The following is an 18,415-nucleotide window of genomic DNA, read 5'->3' on the forward strand; positions in this document are numbered from 1 at the left end:
GATCTGGGACAATTCACCTATGTCCTCTGCCTCTCGGTTTCCTCCTCTGTAAAAGGGGGGTAATAGTCGCATCTATCTGAAAGGGCTATGTGAGAATTAAACGACCTTGTAAATGTAAGGGGCTGAGAACAGTATCTGCTCTTGGTGAGCAGAAGGATGACCAGGAGGTGACCAGCAAAATACCCCTTTCGAAGCCTCAATACTGTTCTGTAGTGAGCAAAGACATAGCTCCTCTCTGGACGAAGCCATTAATAGTCGATCCTGGCAGGCAGAGTGCAGATTCCTTCAAATCAGAAATTTGAACTCTGGCCAATGACTGCTGTACTGATTAAATCTTAGGATTTGTTGTTAATGGTAAAGTAGTCTACAAAAACAGAAACAGTCTGAAGGAGTTTGAGAGGGTGTGGGCTCAGCTGCAACCTCTCCTCCCAAGGCCGTTGGTCAACATCATCTCTAGCCCTGTGGAAAGACAGAAGCAGTGAAGAAAATGTCGGACAAACATTTGGTGTGTTTGTACACTTCTCCCAGAAATCCTAAATGCTTTGCATGTTTCAGCTAATAATTCATTAAAATGGATTATGCTGACCATTTTATAACCTACTTCACTGCTCTCCTGTCTAAATCCATCCCTTTGTGACACATTTTTTTTACACTTGGCTCATTTTTTCAATTGTGTTTGCTGTCTTACTCCCATGTAAAGGATAAATGTGCATGTTTGTTGATTTGACTGAGACAGCTAATGCTAAATGTCTCTGTTCCTTGAATGTTGACTTGTGATGGTGTCATTTAAGTCTCTTCTCTTACCCCTTGAGTCAGCAAAATATTCCGTGTTACTTTGAGCAAAACTTGCTCATTAGTGTTATGGAGAGTATAAAAGCAAATGGAATAAGTTTCCTGCCTTCAGGAGGATTGAAATCTCAGTCGGTATGACAGCATGGATGGGAGTCGGCTCAGTTTGCAGCTTTTAAAACATGTTGGAATCTTTCCTCTGCCACTTTTGATGGTGAGACCCTGAGCAAATCATTTCCACAAGCATCATGCTCTCCATCTATGACATGGAAGTAAAAATAGCAATCTTGACAGAATTGTGATGACTACAGACGTGTACCTAACCTCTTATTTACTGCCTCCCGATAGAAGATATTGTAACTCATCCCATTTGAGAGCAGGTGGTGATCACCCCATCCTGTGAGATTCAAGTATAAGTATCTGGAATCCCCCATCTGCAGGTGAGGAAGACCCAGCAGCCCTCACAATGTCTTCTGGAAACTGGATTTTGTTTGAAGGGTGAACTGACTCCAAGTTTCTTCTGTTTTCACGTATTGTCCTTCCTACGTGGCTCCTGGGGTTTTTCCCTTCCTCCCAATCTACATTAACCTGATAACAGCCAGCTATGTTTTCTAGAATTCCCCTAAATTGACTCATGCCAAATACTGAATACAGTAGATTGTGAGGGGTTCATTAAATCACGATAGAGCATCCTAAGAAGGAAAGTAGACACCTTTGTTCTTAAAGGGTCTTCAGCTATCCCACCCTGGAGAAGGTTGCTGATTTCCTTTTCTCCTCGGGCAGTCTTGTTACTATGCATCACTTCTTTTCTCTGAGATGGAGTCTCGCTCTGTCACTCAGGCTGGAGTGCAGTGTCATGATCTTGGCTCACTGCAACCTCCATCTCCTGGGTTCAAGTGATTCTCCTGCCTCAGCCTCCCGCGTAGCTGGACTACAGGTATGTGCCACCACACCGAGCTAATTTTTGTATTTTTGGTAGAGACAGGGTTTCACAATATTGGTCAGACGGGTCTTGAACTCTTGACCTCGTGATCCATCCACGTTGGCTTCCCAAAGTGTTGGGATTACAGGCATGAGTCACCGTACCCGGCCTGCATCACTTTTTATGCCTCGTCTTCATCCTTACAGCTTCTCCTTCCTAGTGGCCTCAACTCCCAACCCCGGAGTACGGGTCACAACTGTCCATCTTCATGCACCACAGCTTAATTCCCCTTCTTCTCCTCCCCACCATGCCCTATGGGCTGCTTTTCTACAACCAGAGTGGAGACCCAGGGAGATCTGCTAAACTAAGACAGTGCTCACCCCTGGGAGAAAAATCTACTTCCCAGTTCTCAGTCCTGCTAAACTATTGTTAAGATAAAGAAGGACCATGATAAATCCTATTGGCTAAGAGAAGAAGAGTCTCCATGTTGCCATAGGACAAGAGAGGAGGTGACAGAATCTGCAGCCATTTGGTCGAATATGTGATATGTGAGTCATTCTGAGGAATACGTTAAAATTCTGTAGTCAGATCTTGGAAAATGGTAGTTCCAGCAGAGGGAATAATATAACAAAAAACCCAGGCAGAAAACAAGTGTGTGTGTGTGTGTGTGTGGAGAAGAACAATAATGTGATGTGAATGAAGGGTTCGGTGTCATGAGTGAGAAATGGCTGACCGAAAGTAGGGAGATGCAGAGAGGAAGATACCACGGGAAGACTGAACATCACATTAAGTGATTTAGGTGATTCTGCCTGCAGTGCAAATATTTTGGGCTCTGAAGTGAAGTCATCAAAAGGTTTACGTCTGTAATGGAGGATTGGTCTAGATAGCCTCTCAGATCCCACTCGGCTTTGAGATCCTTGATTCCGGGTCACACCTGCGGGTCTGGAGGGCAGTTCTGCAGGGTCATGAAGGAAGGATTCCAGGAGGCTGGGACACGAAGGGCATTCAGGTGACCACATCAAGAGATCAAGTGGGGTAACAAAAGCCTGAACTAAAAGGAATGCAGTGTAAATATGAAGGAGAAAGAGGAAATGGGAAACTTACTAGAAACGATAAGTAGAGAAAAAGGGGAACGTGTGATTCCAAGGTTTAGAACAGTATTTGTAAGTTACAGTCCCACAACTTCTTGCATAAACAGTATCTAAGAGAGTCATTTTAAGAAGAAGAGCAAACTTCCAAGTTCCACTGAAAGACATCAGCATCTCTGTGGAGTGAATTGGGGAAAGAGAATGAAGAAGTCTGCTCAACTTTTAGACACACAAAATGTGAATTGAATTGCATGAGTGACAACAATGTGAAGATATTTAACAGGAGCTCTTTTTTCTCTTTTTGGCCTACGGTATTTAATCCTTCTATCATTATCGTCCTTTCTCTAATTTGATGTCTTTGAACCTTTATTCAAAAATCTACTACGTATATGTAACATGTTTGTGAGATTATTACTAGACCCTCTAGGAGGTTTCATTAACCCAGTTTTCTCTTATTATACCAATACCACACTATCTTGGTAGTTCAGGTAAGTCCTCCACCGTTTTATTCCAAGTTGTCTTAGCTCTGTTGGGTTCTTTAAATTTCCAGACACATTTTGGAATCCGCTAGTTCATTTCTACTGAAAAATAAAAATAAAAATAAAAATCATGCTGTGATTTTGATTGGAATTGCATTAAACCTCTGATCCACAAGCGCAGAACTGACATCTTAACAATATTGAGCCTGCTGATCCATGGACACAATATATCACTTCATTTATTTAGTTCTTTAATTTATTTCAACATCACTGCCTGCTTTTCAGTGTATAGATCTTACACATCTTTTGTCAGATTTAGTCTGAGGTATTTCATGTTTTGATGTGCTATAATATTGCTTTGTAAATTTCCATTTCCAATTATTTCTTTGCCAGTGTATAAAGAGATATTGCTTATGTGTTTAGCTTGTATCTTGCAAGCTTTCCAAACTCACTTATTAGTAAGTAATTTATTATTATTAGTTTTAGTGGCTTTTTGTGATTTCAGGAGATTTTCCACACAGGTGATCACGTCACCTGCAGATCCAGATAGTTTTAAATCTTTTCTAATAAGGGTGCATTTTATATATTTTAACTTGCCTTATTGCACTGACTAGACTCCAAAAAAATGCTGAAAAGCAGTGAGGAAAAAGTCATCAGGTGGGATGGTAAATACAGCCCCTGTTCTTCCATTTTGACCTGAAGCACCCAGTGTGATCATTTTCTCATTTGATTTTCGTGAGGACTTTTTGTTTCCTTTTTTTCCTTTATTTTTAAAAAATACACTATCTTTTAGGCAGTTTCACCTTCACAGAAAAATTGAGGGAAAGGTGCAGAGAGTCCTTCTATATGCCTTCCCTTCCCCCACGTGCACAGCCTCCCCCACTAAAAACTCTCCTGCCCAGAGGGAGCGTTTGTAACAATTGAAGAACCGACGTTGACATATTGTCACCCAGAGTCCACAGTTTACATGAGGGCTCCGTCTTGGTGCTGGTTCTATGGGTTTGAACAAAGGTGTCATGACATGTATCCACCATGATAGCATCGTACAGAGCAGTTGCACTAAAATCCTAAAAATTTCCATGTTCCACCTCATCATCTCTCCCTCTTCCCAACACCTGGGAACCACGGATAGTTTCACTCCATAGTCTGGCCTTTTTCTGAATGTCCTTTAGTCTTTTCTGATGGGTCTCTTTTGTGTAGCCGTGCATGTTTAAAGTTCCTAAGTGTCTTTTCATGGCTTGACAGCTCACTTCCTTTCAGTGCTGAAGAATATGCCATTGTTTGGATATATCACAGGTTATTTATCCACTCACCTAGTGAAGAACATTTTGGTTTCTTCGTTGCCTCCAAGTTTGAGCAATTATGAATAAAGCTGCAATAAAATTAGCAATTATGATTAAAGCTTCTATAAATGTCCGTGTGCAGGTTTTTCTGTGAACACAAGTTTTCAACTCCTTTGGATAAATACTGAACAGTGCAATAGCTGGATCACATGTTAAGAGGATATCTCGTGCCCATCAATGATACACTGGATACACAAAATGTGGCACGTATATACCACGGAATACTATGCAACCATAAAAAAGAATGGGTTCCTGTCCTTTGCAGGGACATGGATGAAGCTGGAAGCCATCATTCTCAGCAAACTAAACTAAAAGAGGAACAGAAAACCAAACACCACATGCTCTCACTCATAAGTGGGAGTTGAACAATGAGATCACATGGACACGGGGAGGGGAACGACACACACGGGGGCCTGTTGGGGGTTGGAGGCAAGAGGAGGGAGAGCATTAGGACAAATACCTCATGCATGCAGGGCTTAAAACCTAGATGATGGGTTGACAGGGGCAGCAAACCACCATGGCACATGTATACCTATGTAATAGACCTGCACATGTATCCAAGAACTTAAAGTAAAATTTAAAAAATAGGGAGTATAGTTTGGTAAGACAATGTGATAATTTTACAAACACAAAACATGTCATACCCACTTCCCCACCTCCCTCAAGTGCTTTCAACAGCATCCTGTTGCTGTTATTAAGAGAATAAAGCATCTACCATCATCTCCCAGCCCCTGCCTGCCTTCCTTCATTCTTGTCTTGTGCCACTTTCTCCCGTGCTTACTTCCTTGCACGTGCCTGTTTCCTGCTGCAAGAGGCATTCTGCAGCACCCCCATCTCTGTTTAGACCGTGGTGTCCCTACACTCCACCGCCCTCAACAATCAACCTCTACTTCTCTCCAGACTGCAAGGGGATCATACCTTCCAGAATGCATCGGTTTTCTACCTCTCATCCCAAGATACGCCAGATTCTTTTACAGCATAAATTTAGAGAACCCCGCTTCCCTTTCTTTGGTGTGCTTTCCTGAATTCTTCATCAGAAACCCATTAGAGTGATTGTCTTATTAGTGCCCATTCTCCCCATCAGGCTGCAGGTTCGTGAGAGCAGGGGCCACGGTCATGTTGGTGAACCACGGTATTCTCAGTGACTATCCATGTGCTTAGAAAGTATTTGCTGAATGAGTAAATGGGTCTGCAGTTCCAACCAAAGCTAGAAGCTTGACTTTGGAAGAATGAAAGTAGATAACGTCTCCAAAGCAGACCCCATAGCATGAGAAAAGAAAGGAAGAACGGAGGCAGAGCTGAAGGATGAATATCGGCACAGGAGTAGGTGAGAGTTCCAGAAATGCTGGGTTTTCACGTGTTTTTACTTACCTCCTATCTGTGTTTCCATCTCTGTGTAGCGTGACTCTCACATCCCTCTCAATTTCTACATTTCTTTACTGACAAGGACAGAGGTAGTGCATTGGACACACTACTAACCAGCATACTCTCTCGGACTTGCAAGGAAATGTAGAGAAAACAATCTAGAAATGGTATCTCAGAAGAAAAAAATATCAAAAATATGAGAATAAATGTGGGAAAAAAATCAATGTTTAAAGACAACTTCTCAACATATTTAGGTATCTCTGGGACCTAAAATTTCATCAGAACTCCCCACACTTCTTTCTTTTTACATTGCTCTGTGTGTGTGTGTGTGTGTGTGTGTGTGTGTGTGTGTATTCAACAGAAATCTACCAAAAAAAAAATAATAATAATGCTATTGCTAGAATAATGCTACTACAGGGGAGAAAAATGTAATCTTTTCTTCCACCCATCTTAGCTTCATTGGTTGGGGTTCCTATAACAAAAGACAGATGAACCCCCAAAAAAGCAAGCGGAGGTTTATTAGCATGTATATTTCATATATACATGAGAGATACACAGGGAATGAGGGAATCTCAAAGAGACAGCTCAGACCTTTCTTTTATATAACATCTTCAACAAGGATAATAAATGTTTCTAGAAGTGCCAAGACAAAGTAAAAGGACTTTGGGTCATTGGGGGCAACAAATTGTGGGAAGGCCAATAAATGATAGATTTTTGTGTAAATTCCTCTGGTGCTGTTTCCTGAATAAGGGTCTGAAGTTGTCTACAGAGATTGAGCTGCGTCCTTTCTGGCAGAGAGGGGAGAAAGGGCACTTTTGTCTTTGTATAATATGATTATGTTGTGTGCTTTTCAGAAACTAGAGGGAAGGCCAGAGCGCTTCTTAATTGCTTTCAGCTCAAAATATTTTAGCATGGCGTGTTGTATTCTCTGCACTGTTCCTGCTGCAGATATCTCTAAAGGCATCAGTCGCATCCACAGCACTACTTGTGGGGAAATATTGAGCAGAACTGGAATCAAATGTATAATTCAGCCCCATAGAATCTGAGCCACAGGACAGAGAGAACTGCCCGGGAGTCAAAGCAGACACTGAGCAGCTGACATTCTAAGAGTCTCCTTCCAGTAGATCGGCGCATAAACTCAAGTTCTTTTCACAGATTTGTCTGTGTTTCTTTTTTGGAAAAAAACATAACCCTGTAGCGAAAATGTCTACTTCACAGTGCACCAAAACATCTGGAGCCTTAGCCAGAAGCAGCACAGACCCAGCCAGAAGCAGCACAGACCCAGGCAGCCTGGTGATGTCCGGCGGGGGCAGCCCATAAAATCCATCAGCATGTGGCCCTGCGAGCCGCCACCAGTAACATATGTTTACATGCTAATGAATGTCAGGCTCATTTAGAACAAATTTGCATCCATCAAAGTCAAACAGCGAGCAGAGCAGCACATTTTCCTGTGTGTCAGTGGCCCCTGAGATACCAGGGAGAACTTGAATTGCCTGACCCCTTCAACTTCCAAGCATCCCAGAGGGAAAATGCAGACCCCAGGAAAGGACTGTGCTGGAAACCATTTGTTCTTACAGATGTCCGGAGTAGTCTTGTGACTGACCCAAAGACTCCCCTCTGAGGGTGGGGGAGACCTAGGTTAGGAGAGGGTGAACCGTGCTGCCTTCTAAGACCTTCCTTCTAAGGGAGGTTGGGAGAAACCCAGAGTAGGTGGAGGTGAGCCATGCTGGCAGGACCTTCCTTCTAAGGGAGGGTGGGGAGACCTAGGGTACGTGGAGGTGAGCCATACTGGCAGGACCTTCCTTCTAAGGGAGGGTGGGGGAGACCTAGAGTAGGTAGAGGTGAGCCATGCTGGCAGGAACTTCCCTCTAAGGGAGAGTGGGGGGACCTAGGGTAGCTGGAGGTAAGCCGTGCGGGTAGGATCTTCCTTCTAAGGGAGGACGAAGTGTGCTTTGCTAGACTCTGCGCTTGAGTCTCAGCGTGGCGGACCCAGATGGGAGCAAGTCACTTCTATCCTATGATTCTGGGTGTCCTCATCTGTCATGGAAGGTTTGGTTAGATGAGCTTAAAGTCACTCCAGTTGCAAAGCTGTGTGACTTGTAGATACATGCCAGTGTGAATGACTCACTTCACTTTTACAAGTTGCACAGATAGCCAGGCTTCCCCTTGTATCAGTCAGGAGGTCCCAGAAGACTTTGTCACAGGCAAAGAGGTGATTAAAAGGAGTCACTGACGGGATTCTTTGGAGATCGGTGGGCAGGGCCCAAGGGAAGTGAGAATAGCACTCCCCAGATTATGGGCAAGGGATGCCTGGGGAGGGGCTGCTAACGTGGACAGGCATGAGTAAGAGAGGACTGAGGACAGCTCCTCTCCCTCCTCCACCTTCTACCTGCTGCCAGCAATGAATCCAACCAGCAGCCCTAGGCCAGGCCAGGCTCCCAGAGTCAGAGCCAGGAAGAAGCCAGGCACATGGAGAAGCCACTGGTCCCCACCAACACCAAGGGTGCAGTAAGAATTTTGATGGAAACATTTAAAAACTCATTCAACAACTTCCTATCTCCCCAACCAGCCTCTACATATGATTCCACCTTTTCCGACTCCTGAGCCATCCTCAGGGGTGTCACAGGGGTGGGGCTGCCTGCTCTGCCCAGGGCCTGGGACCCTCCAACCTTCGGAGGTCTGGAGTCCCCTCTCCCCTCCCTGGCAGCAACTGTCTTCTCTGCTGTCAAATTATCACTTCCATCCTCCCACAACACATGAGAATTTAAGATGGGATTTTGGTGGGGACACAGCTAAACCATATCAAAGGGGGGACCTGGGGCTTCCTCATGGGGCTCTGGCATGAGCTTGGGTGACACAGGTTATAAGACCCCATCTGCTTCAGGTTTAATTGCATACCCCAATATTCCCAGGTTGTAGTCCTAACCAAGGACCTCAGAATGTGTCTGTATGTGGAGATAGGCCTTTTAAAGAGGTGATTAAGGTAACGAAGTCATTAGAACTGATGCCCTTGTAAGAAGAGATCAGGACACAGACATCTATTGAGGGACAACCGCACGAGGACACAAGAGAAGATGCCATCTGACAGTCAAGGAGAGATGCCTTAGGAGGAGCCAGTCCTGAACCCACCTTGACCTTGGACCTCCAGACTCCAGGACTATGAGAAATACATCTCTGTCTTTTCACAAAACTGCCTGTGGCAGCCCAACCAGAGCCATGCGCCATCTTTGGTTCTCAGAAATTCCACTGGTTTTTATACTCCTGGATTTTAGGAGGCCCCTGGATGACCAGCATGTGGCTAAAGTTAGAGAAGGAGTTACTTGTGTAAGAGAGCCCCACACATCTCTGAGCGGACACCGTACAGCCCATGAGATATTGGGTGTAGTACCATCCTCTCTTCCCTAGGATATTAAGAACAATATCACAGGAGGGGTGTACAGCCACAGCCCCTGCGTCACTGGGAGCAATAGCATCTTCTCCCCCTCTCAATATAAGGAACAATATCCCAGGGTGGGTGTACATCCCCTGTGATATTGGGTGTAACGTCATCGTCTCCCAATGCGGATATTAAGCATAGTGTCACAGGGGGGTGTATACCTTCTCCGCTATCGGGAATAATATCCTCTCCCCTCAGGACTGTATGCAAAATATCGAAGGGGTTTTACAACTCTTGCGATATGGGCAGTAATATCATCCTCTCCCCACCTAGATGTTAGGAACTCTATCACAGGCGGCCGTACATTTCTTGCGATATTGGGAGTCATATCCTCTCCCATCATGGATATTAAGAACAATATTACAATGGAGGTGTACCACCCACTGCCATATTGAGAGTAATATGCTCTCCCCTTCGGGATATTAGGAACAATATCGCAGGAGGTGTGTACAACCTCTGCGATATTGGGAGTAATATCATCCTCTCCCCCTGAATATAAGAAACAATATCACAGAAGGATGTACACCCCCTGTGATATTGGGAGTCATATCATTTTCTCTCCCTCTGGATATTTGGAACAATATCACAGTGGGTGTGTACACCCTCTGCGATTTTGCCACTAGTATCATCGTCTCCCTCCCAGGATATAGGGAACCATATCACAAGGAGGTGTACACCCCCTGCGATACTGGGAGTGATATCGTCCTCTCCCTCCCTGGATACTAGGAACAATATCACTAGGGAGTGTACACCTCCTGCAATATGGAGACTAATATCATCCTCTCGCCCCCTGGATATTAGGAACCATATCATAGGGGTGGTGTACACCCCCTGTAAAATCAGAAGAAATATCATCCTCTCCACCTTTGGATGTTAGGGACAATATCACGGGGGAGGTCTACGCCCCCTTCGATATTGGGAGTTGTATCATCCTCTCCCACCCAGGATATAAGGAACAAGACGACCGAAGGGAGGTACACCCACTGCCATAGTTTCAATAATGTCATCCTCTACCCCCTGGCTGTTAGGAATAACATCATAGTGGGGTGTACACTTTCTTCGATATTGGGAGTGATATCATCCCCTCCCCGCTGGATATCAGGAACAAGTCTATTAATTATTAATATTAATAAATATAAGAAAAATTAAGAGTAATCATCGACATTAATAATCACAATAAAGATAGTAAAATAGTTAAAAATGTTAACGAGTAGCATTAATAATCAGTAGTAATATCACTACTAATAAAATAATGATATCAGCAATTGTTACTTAAATCAATATTAAGTGATGCTGGTAATAAAATAACAATATTAGCAATTATTTTAAGCATGCATAATCATATATTTAAAATAATTATCCATAACAGTATCCTATTAATAGTATCATTGATAATTGTTAATATCGATCATGGATGTTTAATAATTAATCATATTACTCCTAATACCGCAGGGGGTGTACACCTACCTGTGATGTTGTTCTTAATATCCAGGGACAGAGAGCATGGGATGTTGTTCCTAATTATCAAGGAGGGGAGAGTGCAATATTACTCCCAATATGACAGGGTGTGTACATCCCCCCCAAGGCACTGTTCTTGCCATTCAAAACAAGAGAGGATGACATGACTCCAGATATCGAAGAAAGTGCAAACCCACGTGTGATATTCTTTCTAATATCCAGAAAGGAAGAAGAGGATAGTAATCCTCATATGGCAGGAGGGGTACACTCACTCTGATATTTTTCCAAATATGCCGGGGGAAAAGAGAATAATTGCATTCCCAATATCGCACCAAGGGTTGTACACCCCGTGTGAGATGGTCCTTCATAATGTTTCAAGGCGGGAGGGATGATATTATGACATATATGGCAGAAAGTGTACACTCCCCAGGGATATTGTTCCCATGATCCTGGAGGGAAGGGGATGATATTACTTTAAATATTACAGAAGGTGTACATGCCCCCAGTGATATTGTTTCTAATTTCCACGTGGGAGAGGAAGATATGACACCCAATAATGCAGGGAGTACAAACAGTCCTGGGATATTCTTCTTAACATTCAGGGAGGAAGAGGATATTACTCCCAATACAGACGGGTGTACACCCTCTGACGGTGTACACACTGAGGGTATACACCCATCTGTGAAAGAGTTCATAATTTCCAGAGAGGGAGATGATATTACTCACAATATCATAAACAGGCTGTGAGTCCACCATGGCCCCTAATAGCCAGCGGGAGGAGAAGGGGTGGCTATTAGTCCCCACCTTGTGGGGGTGCCTCACCCCCCTGCGAGGTGACTCCTAATAGCCAGAGGGGGAGAGGGGGTGGCGATTAGTCCCCACCTCGCGAGGGGTGCCTCACCGCCCTGCGATGTGGCTCTTAATATTCGGGGGGGAGAGGGGGTGGCTATTAGTCCTCACATCGTGGGGGAGGTCCTAAAATAAAATATATGTTAACTATTTAAAGGTGTGAATTTTATTACATATAGAAAAATGTGCGTTTAGCGTACAAATGTGCACATTTATGTCAAATACATGAAAACACATAATCCAGGTGTTTCGGTTCATACCACTGTAGAGACTTTTCGGTTTCTTTTCATACAACTGCCCAACTGGGGCCCAGAGCCAACACCCACCAGCTGTGTCACTGCGTCTGTTGTTTTACTGTCACACACCGGCCCTACCCCACAAAAAAAAAAAAAAAAAAAGCCATGGCATTTAATAAAAAATTAATTTTACAACGTTATTAGAGATGACTTGTAGTCCTCTTTGAAGAGACTGCAGCATGTGAAGGATTTCAAATACAACTGTGTTCTGGGTCTCCTGATCTAAGGACCTATCCGCACTGGTGGCTTTAGCAGTGCTTCATGCAAACTTCCAGAAGGCATGTGTGTCATGTCTAAGAGCAAACTAGAGTTCACGCCTCAGCACTGTGTGCCTCCTCTTTCTTCCGTCCCACGGGCACCGTCTTCTCCCAGGGAGCTGGTGCTGTGCTCTGAGGCTCTGTCCCACCAGTCCCTGCCAAGTCCCTGGGGCCACTGTGGAGAACCAGCCTCCGTCTGTCAAAGTGTGTTGTGCAGAAAACAACTCATCCAAATCTGTTTAAAAACCACACATTTGCGACGCCTCTAGGCCTCAGAAGGTGGAGGCAGACAGGTAAAGGCAGCTGCCATGGGGGCTGAAGTTCAAGCCGGTCTGTCCGGCGACTGATGGGCACTGTCTGCAGTGAGCCACTGCACATTTAGCGAGGCTGTCTGGCCCCTCACCTCTGCCAAGCCTCCACCCGTCGAGTCTGGCCTGGATTCTCACACGCCTGCACAGCCTTCATCTGGTTCATAACTCAGCTCACAAAGGGCCCCATACAAAGGCCCCCGTACCGCGGCAAGGACGGCGGTGGTCACACCTGTGGTCATTTATCCTCTCTGCATCTAGCTCCTCTTCCTGAGGCAACAGCACCTCTGAAGTCACAGCCTGGCCTCCCAACTCTTCCCCGTCCCGGGCTTCTTGGCATGTTGCTCTGCTGCACACACCTCAGCAAATACTGCTGATTAGCCAGAATCACCCAGAAATCTCTTAACCTTGATTCTGACTGCTTTTATAATTTGTAATATTTGTACTTCTGGTGTGATTTGAGGAACAACAAATTTTAAAATTAGAGAAGATGTGGTTTTTATTCTCTCCTTTCTACTTGCAACCTTGAAAATTCAAGTAGCAGCAAGGGTTTGTTGAGAGTAACTTCCACCAAATAGAACCTATTACAAATGTACTACAGAGTGTCAAATAACCACATAGATGTAAAATAGAGATGCAGACACAGATATAAAATCCAATGGTTAAACCAAACTGAGAAATGCTTGCCAGTTTGATAGGACTTCTGAAACTTGACAAAAATGTTGGCTAAGGGATACAAGATGTTATGAGATGAGTGAGATGCTTGGCCTAGAACCACAGGCTCTCTCCTCTTTACAGCAGAAAATCCATAAGGAAGTCAAATCTGAAAGAACCAGGTACCATTGAACGGCATCATCAGTCGTCCTTCCCATCCCTCGGCCAGCTGAGGTGAGTGCAGACAGTCGTTCACCAACATCCATCATCCATCCTCCAGGCCATGGCTACACTTTACTCCCAGGCTCCCTGTCATTATGTAGATTAGGTAAATCCTAGCCACTCTCACCTTAAGCCTACCCCTGCCAGCGTGGCAATCACCCAGTCCCAACCACAGCAAGGACAGCCGTGTCCGTGGGAACACAGAGCAGCGGTCTGAAAGGAACCTGGATCTCTGAATACCTCATGGAGCAGTCACCAGCCTGGAACATCCTCCCTGACGGCTTTGCAAGACAGAAAAACTCCTTGGTTCCTCAAGCTACAATACTGCAGAGTCTCAGGTCACAGCATCCTTATCTACCCTCGTCAGGAACCGTTCAATGCTCATCAAGACATGAGAACAAAACTGCAGTGGCACAGTCACACTCGACGCAGACCACCTGCTGCTCACATTCATCGTATTAACACCAAAAAGCCACCGTGGTGGATATCCTGGATGTGGACACTCGGCGGCTTTTTGCTGGAGATGCGCTTTGTGCATTTATCGCACGACCATCTTGGCATCAGGAGCTGCAGCGCAGATGGCAGCTGTGCATGTCACAGGGAGTCTTATTCGCTGGAATCTCAGCCAGCTCCCAGCATCAGCTCCCACAGGGTCCTCTCCTCCGGGAGCACGTGCTTGGACGCCACAGTGTCCTGTGGATCCACAAAACCGCGCTGTCCTCCCTGGCCACTGTGCCTGTCCACTGTGCCTGTTGCGGCTCCGATAGTCCTCCGTGTCTACCTGTTGGGGCTCGGATAGGCCGCCTTGTCCGCCTGCGAGTCCCGTGCACTACAAGATTACGCCATTCCAAGGCTGCTCGATGAGGCTTCACACGGGGGCATTGTATTTCATTCACTGCTAGGTTCTACACTGACTTTTATGACCCCGGGGAAGGACTAAGACTTAAATAGAACAGCGGCTAGGTGATACAAACCGCCGCTGTAATCAGAACATACCAAGACCAGGCCACAGGAAGGAAGAAGCAGCCCTGGGCCGCAGCCTGTTACCAAGTCGCTGACATCTCTGTCCAACATGGATAAAAAGACCCTCTTTCCTCCGAAGTCTAAAGCAACATATCGGCCCATCTAACAGTAATTCTGTTGTACATTTAACTTCATCTTGCCCTTCTAAGTGACTGTTCACGGTCTTAACACCTGAACAAGAATTTCTCAGTTGCTGAACCACTGTTCGTTATTCAGCAGATAAAATGGCAGCAGATTGCACCCCAGGAAGAAACACACCCAGTCACGGGCACAGAACGGGACATCAGCACAAACCGTTTCCCAGAAAAAAACGCATCTCTGCTTTGGGACATACCATCCCCGGTCTCCATGAGCTCGGCGTTGCAGTACTTGGGCGCTGTCCGGGACCCCGTGGAACCCTGTGGTCGCTCCATCTGTATGGAGTGCTCTGAGGTGTACGTGGTTACGTCAGGAGGTGCAGAATGATTATCTGTAAAGAAGCACATCGTGAGTGTTTCTGGTGGTTGTGGCGTTTGCTCTGCAGGTTGAGCAAGCCATAGCTCAGGAAGAGACGGGAGCGCAGACGCTCACCCTGGGGGTGCCGTGAGAAGCCAAAGCCGATCTCAGCCACGTCTGCCACAAACATCTGGCACAAAGGGGGACCCCAGCATAACTCATGTTGCCGAAAATGGAGTAGAGTTCGGTGAAACCTCAATTTCCTAACAGGAGCCACGTCAGCGGCATTTTAACTAGAATAACGTTAGACCGGCAATGGCAGGGCGCCAGGAAGCGTGTGTGTGTTCATGGAAGGGTCCCGTTTCCTGTCGGCCACCGTCCACACAGCCCAGGGCTTTACTCGCGCTTTGGAGCCCAGGGCCTGGAAATGGAAACCCAGCTCTGAAAACTTCTGGGGATTTGGGGATGTCCCTAAAGCTCTCCGTGCCTCAGTTTCTTCATCAAATGGGAACAGTAATGGCTATGACCATGTAGGATCGGGGCGGGGGGGTTGGCCAGTGTGACTATGTTGTGCCTGGACTCCTTAGAACACTCACGCACACATGATCACAGATGCTAAGTTCTCATTCACAGGCTTCTGATTATCTCAGAAGGTCAAATGCACATCTGACTTTTTACTTCTCTTCTTTTGCCACACAAAATATTTCTGCTCTTCAAGTTTCATTATTTTGTCACAGCTTTTCCAAAAAACTCCCAAACTTATAGAAAATTTCCAGATAGTCTAGGAGGATTATCTTTGTGCCCAATTAGAAATTACCGGAACGCGATCAGCCGAGAGTTACATTTGGGTCACACTGAGCCCTGACGTACATGAGTTAGGAGCCCCTCATAGTTTGGATAAATTAATTCTTTGTACTAAAACTTCCTCCAGTATTGAAAGGGTAAACCCACAAAGGGAGGCCCAAGTGCAGTGATCCATTTATTCAAAAATATGTGTTTTCCTTGGTAAGATTCTGTGCATTTTCTTAAAATTGAATAAAATCTGAGGATACAAATGCTTCCACCAAGTGGCAGAGGCGGTGTCTGGCCTCCCCGTTCACGTCTGGCAGAGCCTTGGCCACTATCCTGCAATCCAATATACACATGGAATTTTATTATGGAAAAATACGTAGCAGTCACACATTTCTGTTCAATGTTTAGCCTGCTGTGATTTCAGGTAGGGTTATTAATTCACATAAACGAGTGTACATGTTCCTGAAACTGTGTCAAACTGAAGTTTAACACTGCTTTGCATTTGAGTACTACTTTGCAAACTTTTAAAGAGTATTTCTGTTTTCTCCTTTATACTCACAACAGTTGAGAGAGAAAAATTATTGTTTTCAATTTTTTTTCCCTCACTCAAGCCTAAAGCAGGAGAAGGGACTTCAAGATCCCAGCAGCAGTAATTGGGAAAAGTGAGACAGACCCAGCTCTCCTGACAGCAAACTCCTGTTCCAGACAGAAAACAGTTGACGCTTTCAGTGTCAGTGAGCACCGAAGGGGCTGGGACCCAAGTCAATCCCAAACACCTCTGGGTGTGAAGGAGTCAGTGATCTAGAAGTGAACATTCTGGGGTTCTGGGGTGTCTGTCGGCTATCTGATCACACATGACGTCCACCTGCTTCCCACTGAGGGTTTTGCAGAGATCAGGCTTTCCTGTGGTAGCTGGTGCCGGGAGGGTCTGAGCCTGCGGCTCGTGCTCCGTCATCGGCGAAGTGGTACACAGTCATCTCCGGTTACTGCTTTAATAGAGACACACACCAAAACCTATTCAACCCAAGTCCCATACTTGATGGAAAACATTTTCTCCTGAACCATTCAAAGGCAGAGCGACGCGAGGCTCATCGTGGCTCCCCCACGTGTCGACTCTAGCTCTAGTAATTCTCACTTCACTCCTTTTCCACGGCATCTTCAAACGTTGTAGGGCAGTGATCCTAACTTTGCTCTTTTTCTAATACAGAGGATCTCCCTTGTCATAGAACCTACACAAGACAGTGCGCCACGCCCAAGAAATCTGAACACCTGTGGCAGACAGCAGCGTAAAGCGGCCGTGCTTAAAGCCCTCGTTTCCTTAAATGACTCCCGTGGTCAGGAGGAGCACACTTTAAAACCCTGTCCTGTTGACTGGGACTGTTAAGGTTTCACGCAGGAGCATAAGTGAGAAGAAAAGATAGAAGCGGATATGGCTGCAGGATTCCCCAGGAACACGAAAGGACTTATAAAACAGAAGGCCCCTGGAATTCGGATATGGCTGCGGGATTCCCCAGTAACAAGGCCCCTGGAATTCCAGCTGTGGGAGGAACCTGGGCATGAGAAAAGCAGTACAGCAGCTTCCAGAAACAATCCAACCAAAGCACCCCAGGGGCCAGAGGGGCTCTGCGCTCTTTCCACTAAGGGATTCCACAGCCAAGATACAAACAGAGGAAAACGTGCACACACAAAGGGGTTTAGACAACAGGCACAGAAAGACACTGTGAAGCGTGCTCACCCATGGGGGTCTGGGCCATGACATCCGCTAGCCTGTGGGCAGCTCTGCTGCCCCCGCTCTGCGTGGAGGACGAGGAGGTGGTGGACGTGGTGGAGCCGTGGATGGCCTGACTGATCCAGTGCTCCACTTTGATGCTGCCCTGGCTGGAGGTCGGGGCGCCCTGGGAGTCCACCTGCACTGAGCCTTCATCTTCTGAGCCATAAGAGGTATCTGTGTAAGAAGAAAGGCAATTTGCTATATGCTGCAGCAAAAACAGGCACTACAATCTCAGTCCCTCCAACACAGATTTACTTCACGCAAGTCTGAACAGTTGTTTAATGACTTTTTGCCGTAGACACTCTTGAGAATTTAAACCACTTTTCAGATAATGAACCATTTATTTTAGCATAATGAATTTTGCTTCCAAAGCACCTTATACAAACATGCTATAAGATGTTTGATACTGTCATCTCAAAGATGCACTGACACATTTCCTCTACACAGCAGTTTGGGAAGAAACCAAGTGTTTTCTTGTGTCAGTCAGAAAGTGAGAGGGCAAGGGGAGGCGGAGGGCCTGTGCAGCTCTCAGGAGTCTCAGTGTGACTATGTTTAGCCCCGGTTAGTCCTGAGATGCTCTTCTGGGCTCTGATTTATTTCTACGTTGGTGTGTGTGTTAGATACCCTTGCAGGTGATTTTTGCATCTGTGTGTTAGTTACCCATAGAGCTGATTTGTTTCTACATCGGTGTGTTAGATACCCATGCAGGTGATTTCTGCGTCTGTGTGTTAGTTACCCATACAACTGATTTCTTTCTATGTCAGTGTGTTAGATACCCATGCAGCTGATTTATTTCTACATCGGTGTGTTCGATACCCATGCAGCTCTCTAAGGATCAAGACGCTGATGATGGTAACAGGAGGGAAAGCAGAATGTGCCTCACATAGAGCGGCCCCTCCACCTCCCCGCTTTCCTCTGGGGCACACAA

The 18,415-nt window shown here is 45.7% G+C and overlaps 1 protein-coding gene across 35 annotated transcripts in view; it reads right to left on the reverse strand.

Moving 5' to 3' along the window:
- The window catches only part of LOC139361667 (disco-interacting protein 2 homolog C-like), a 173,194-nt gene that overhangs the window by 17,951 nt on the left and 136,828 nt on the right, over positions 1–18,415 (reverse strand). For 28 of the 35 annotated variants that reach the window (XM_071090468.1, XM_071090467.1, XM_071090451.1 and 25 more), the window contains 2 exons: positions 17,452–17,661; positions 14,824–14,958 (listed from right to left, as the gene is read on the reverse strand). In XM_071090468.1, the coding sequence (XP_070946569.1) occupies positions 14,824–14,958; positions 17,452–17,661 (345 nt within the window). Of the gene's footprint in view, positions 1–3,243; positions 3,381–4,591; positions 4,651–5,941; positions 6,158–10,705; positions 10,940–14,823; positions 14,959–17,451; positions 17,662–18,415 lie in introns of those variants that run through there. The other 7 variants (XR_011619250.1, XR_011619249.1, XM_071090473.1 and 4 more) reach the window with 7 other exon arrangements.

The sequence above is a fragment of the Macaca nemestrina genome, unplaced genomic scaffold, assembly GCF_043159975.1.
Source record: "Macaca nemestrina isolate mMacNem1 unplaced genomic scaffold, mMacNem.hap1 Scaffold_93, whole genome shotgun sequence".
Lineage (NCBI taxonomy): Eukaryota > Metazoa > Chordata > Mammalia > Primates > Cercopithecidae > Macaca > Macaca nemestrina.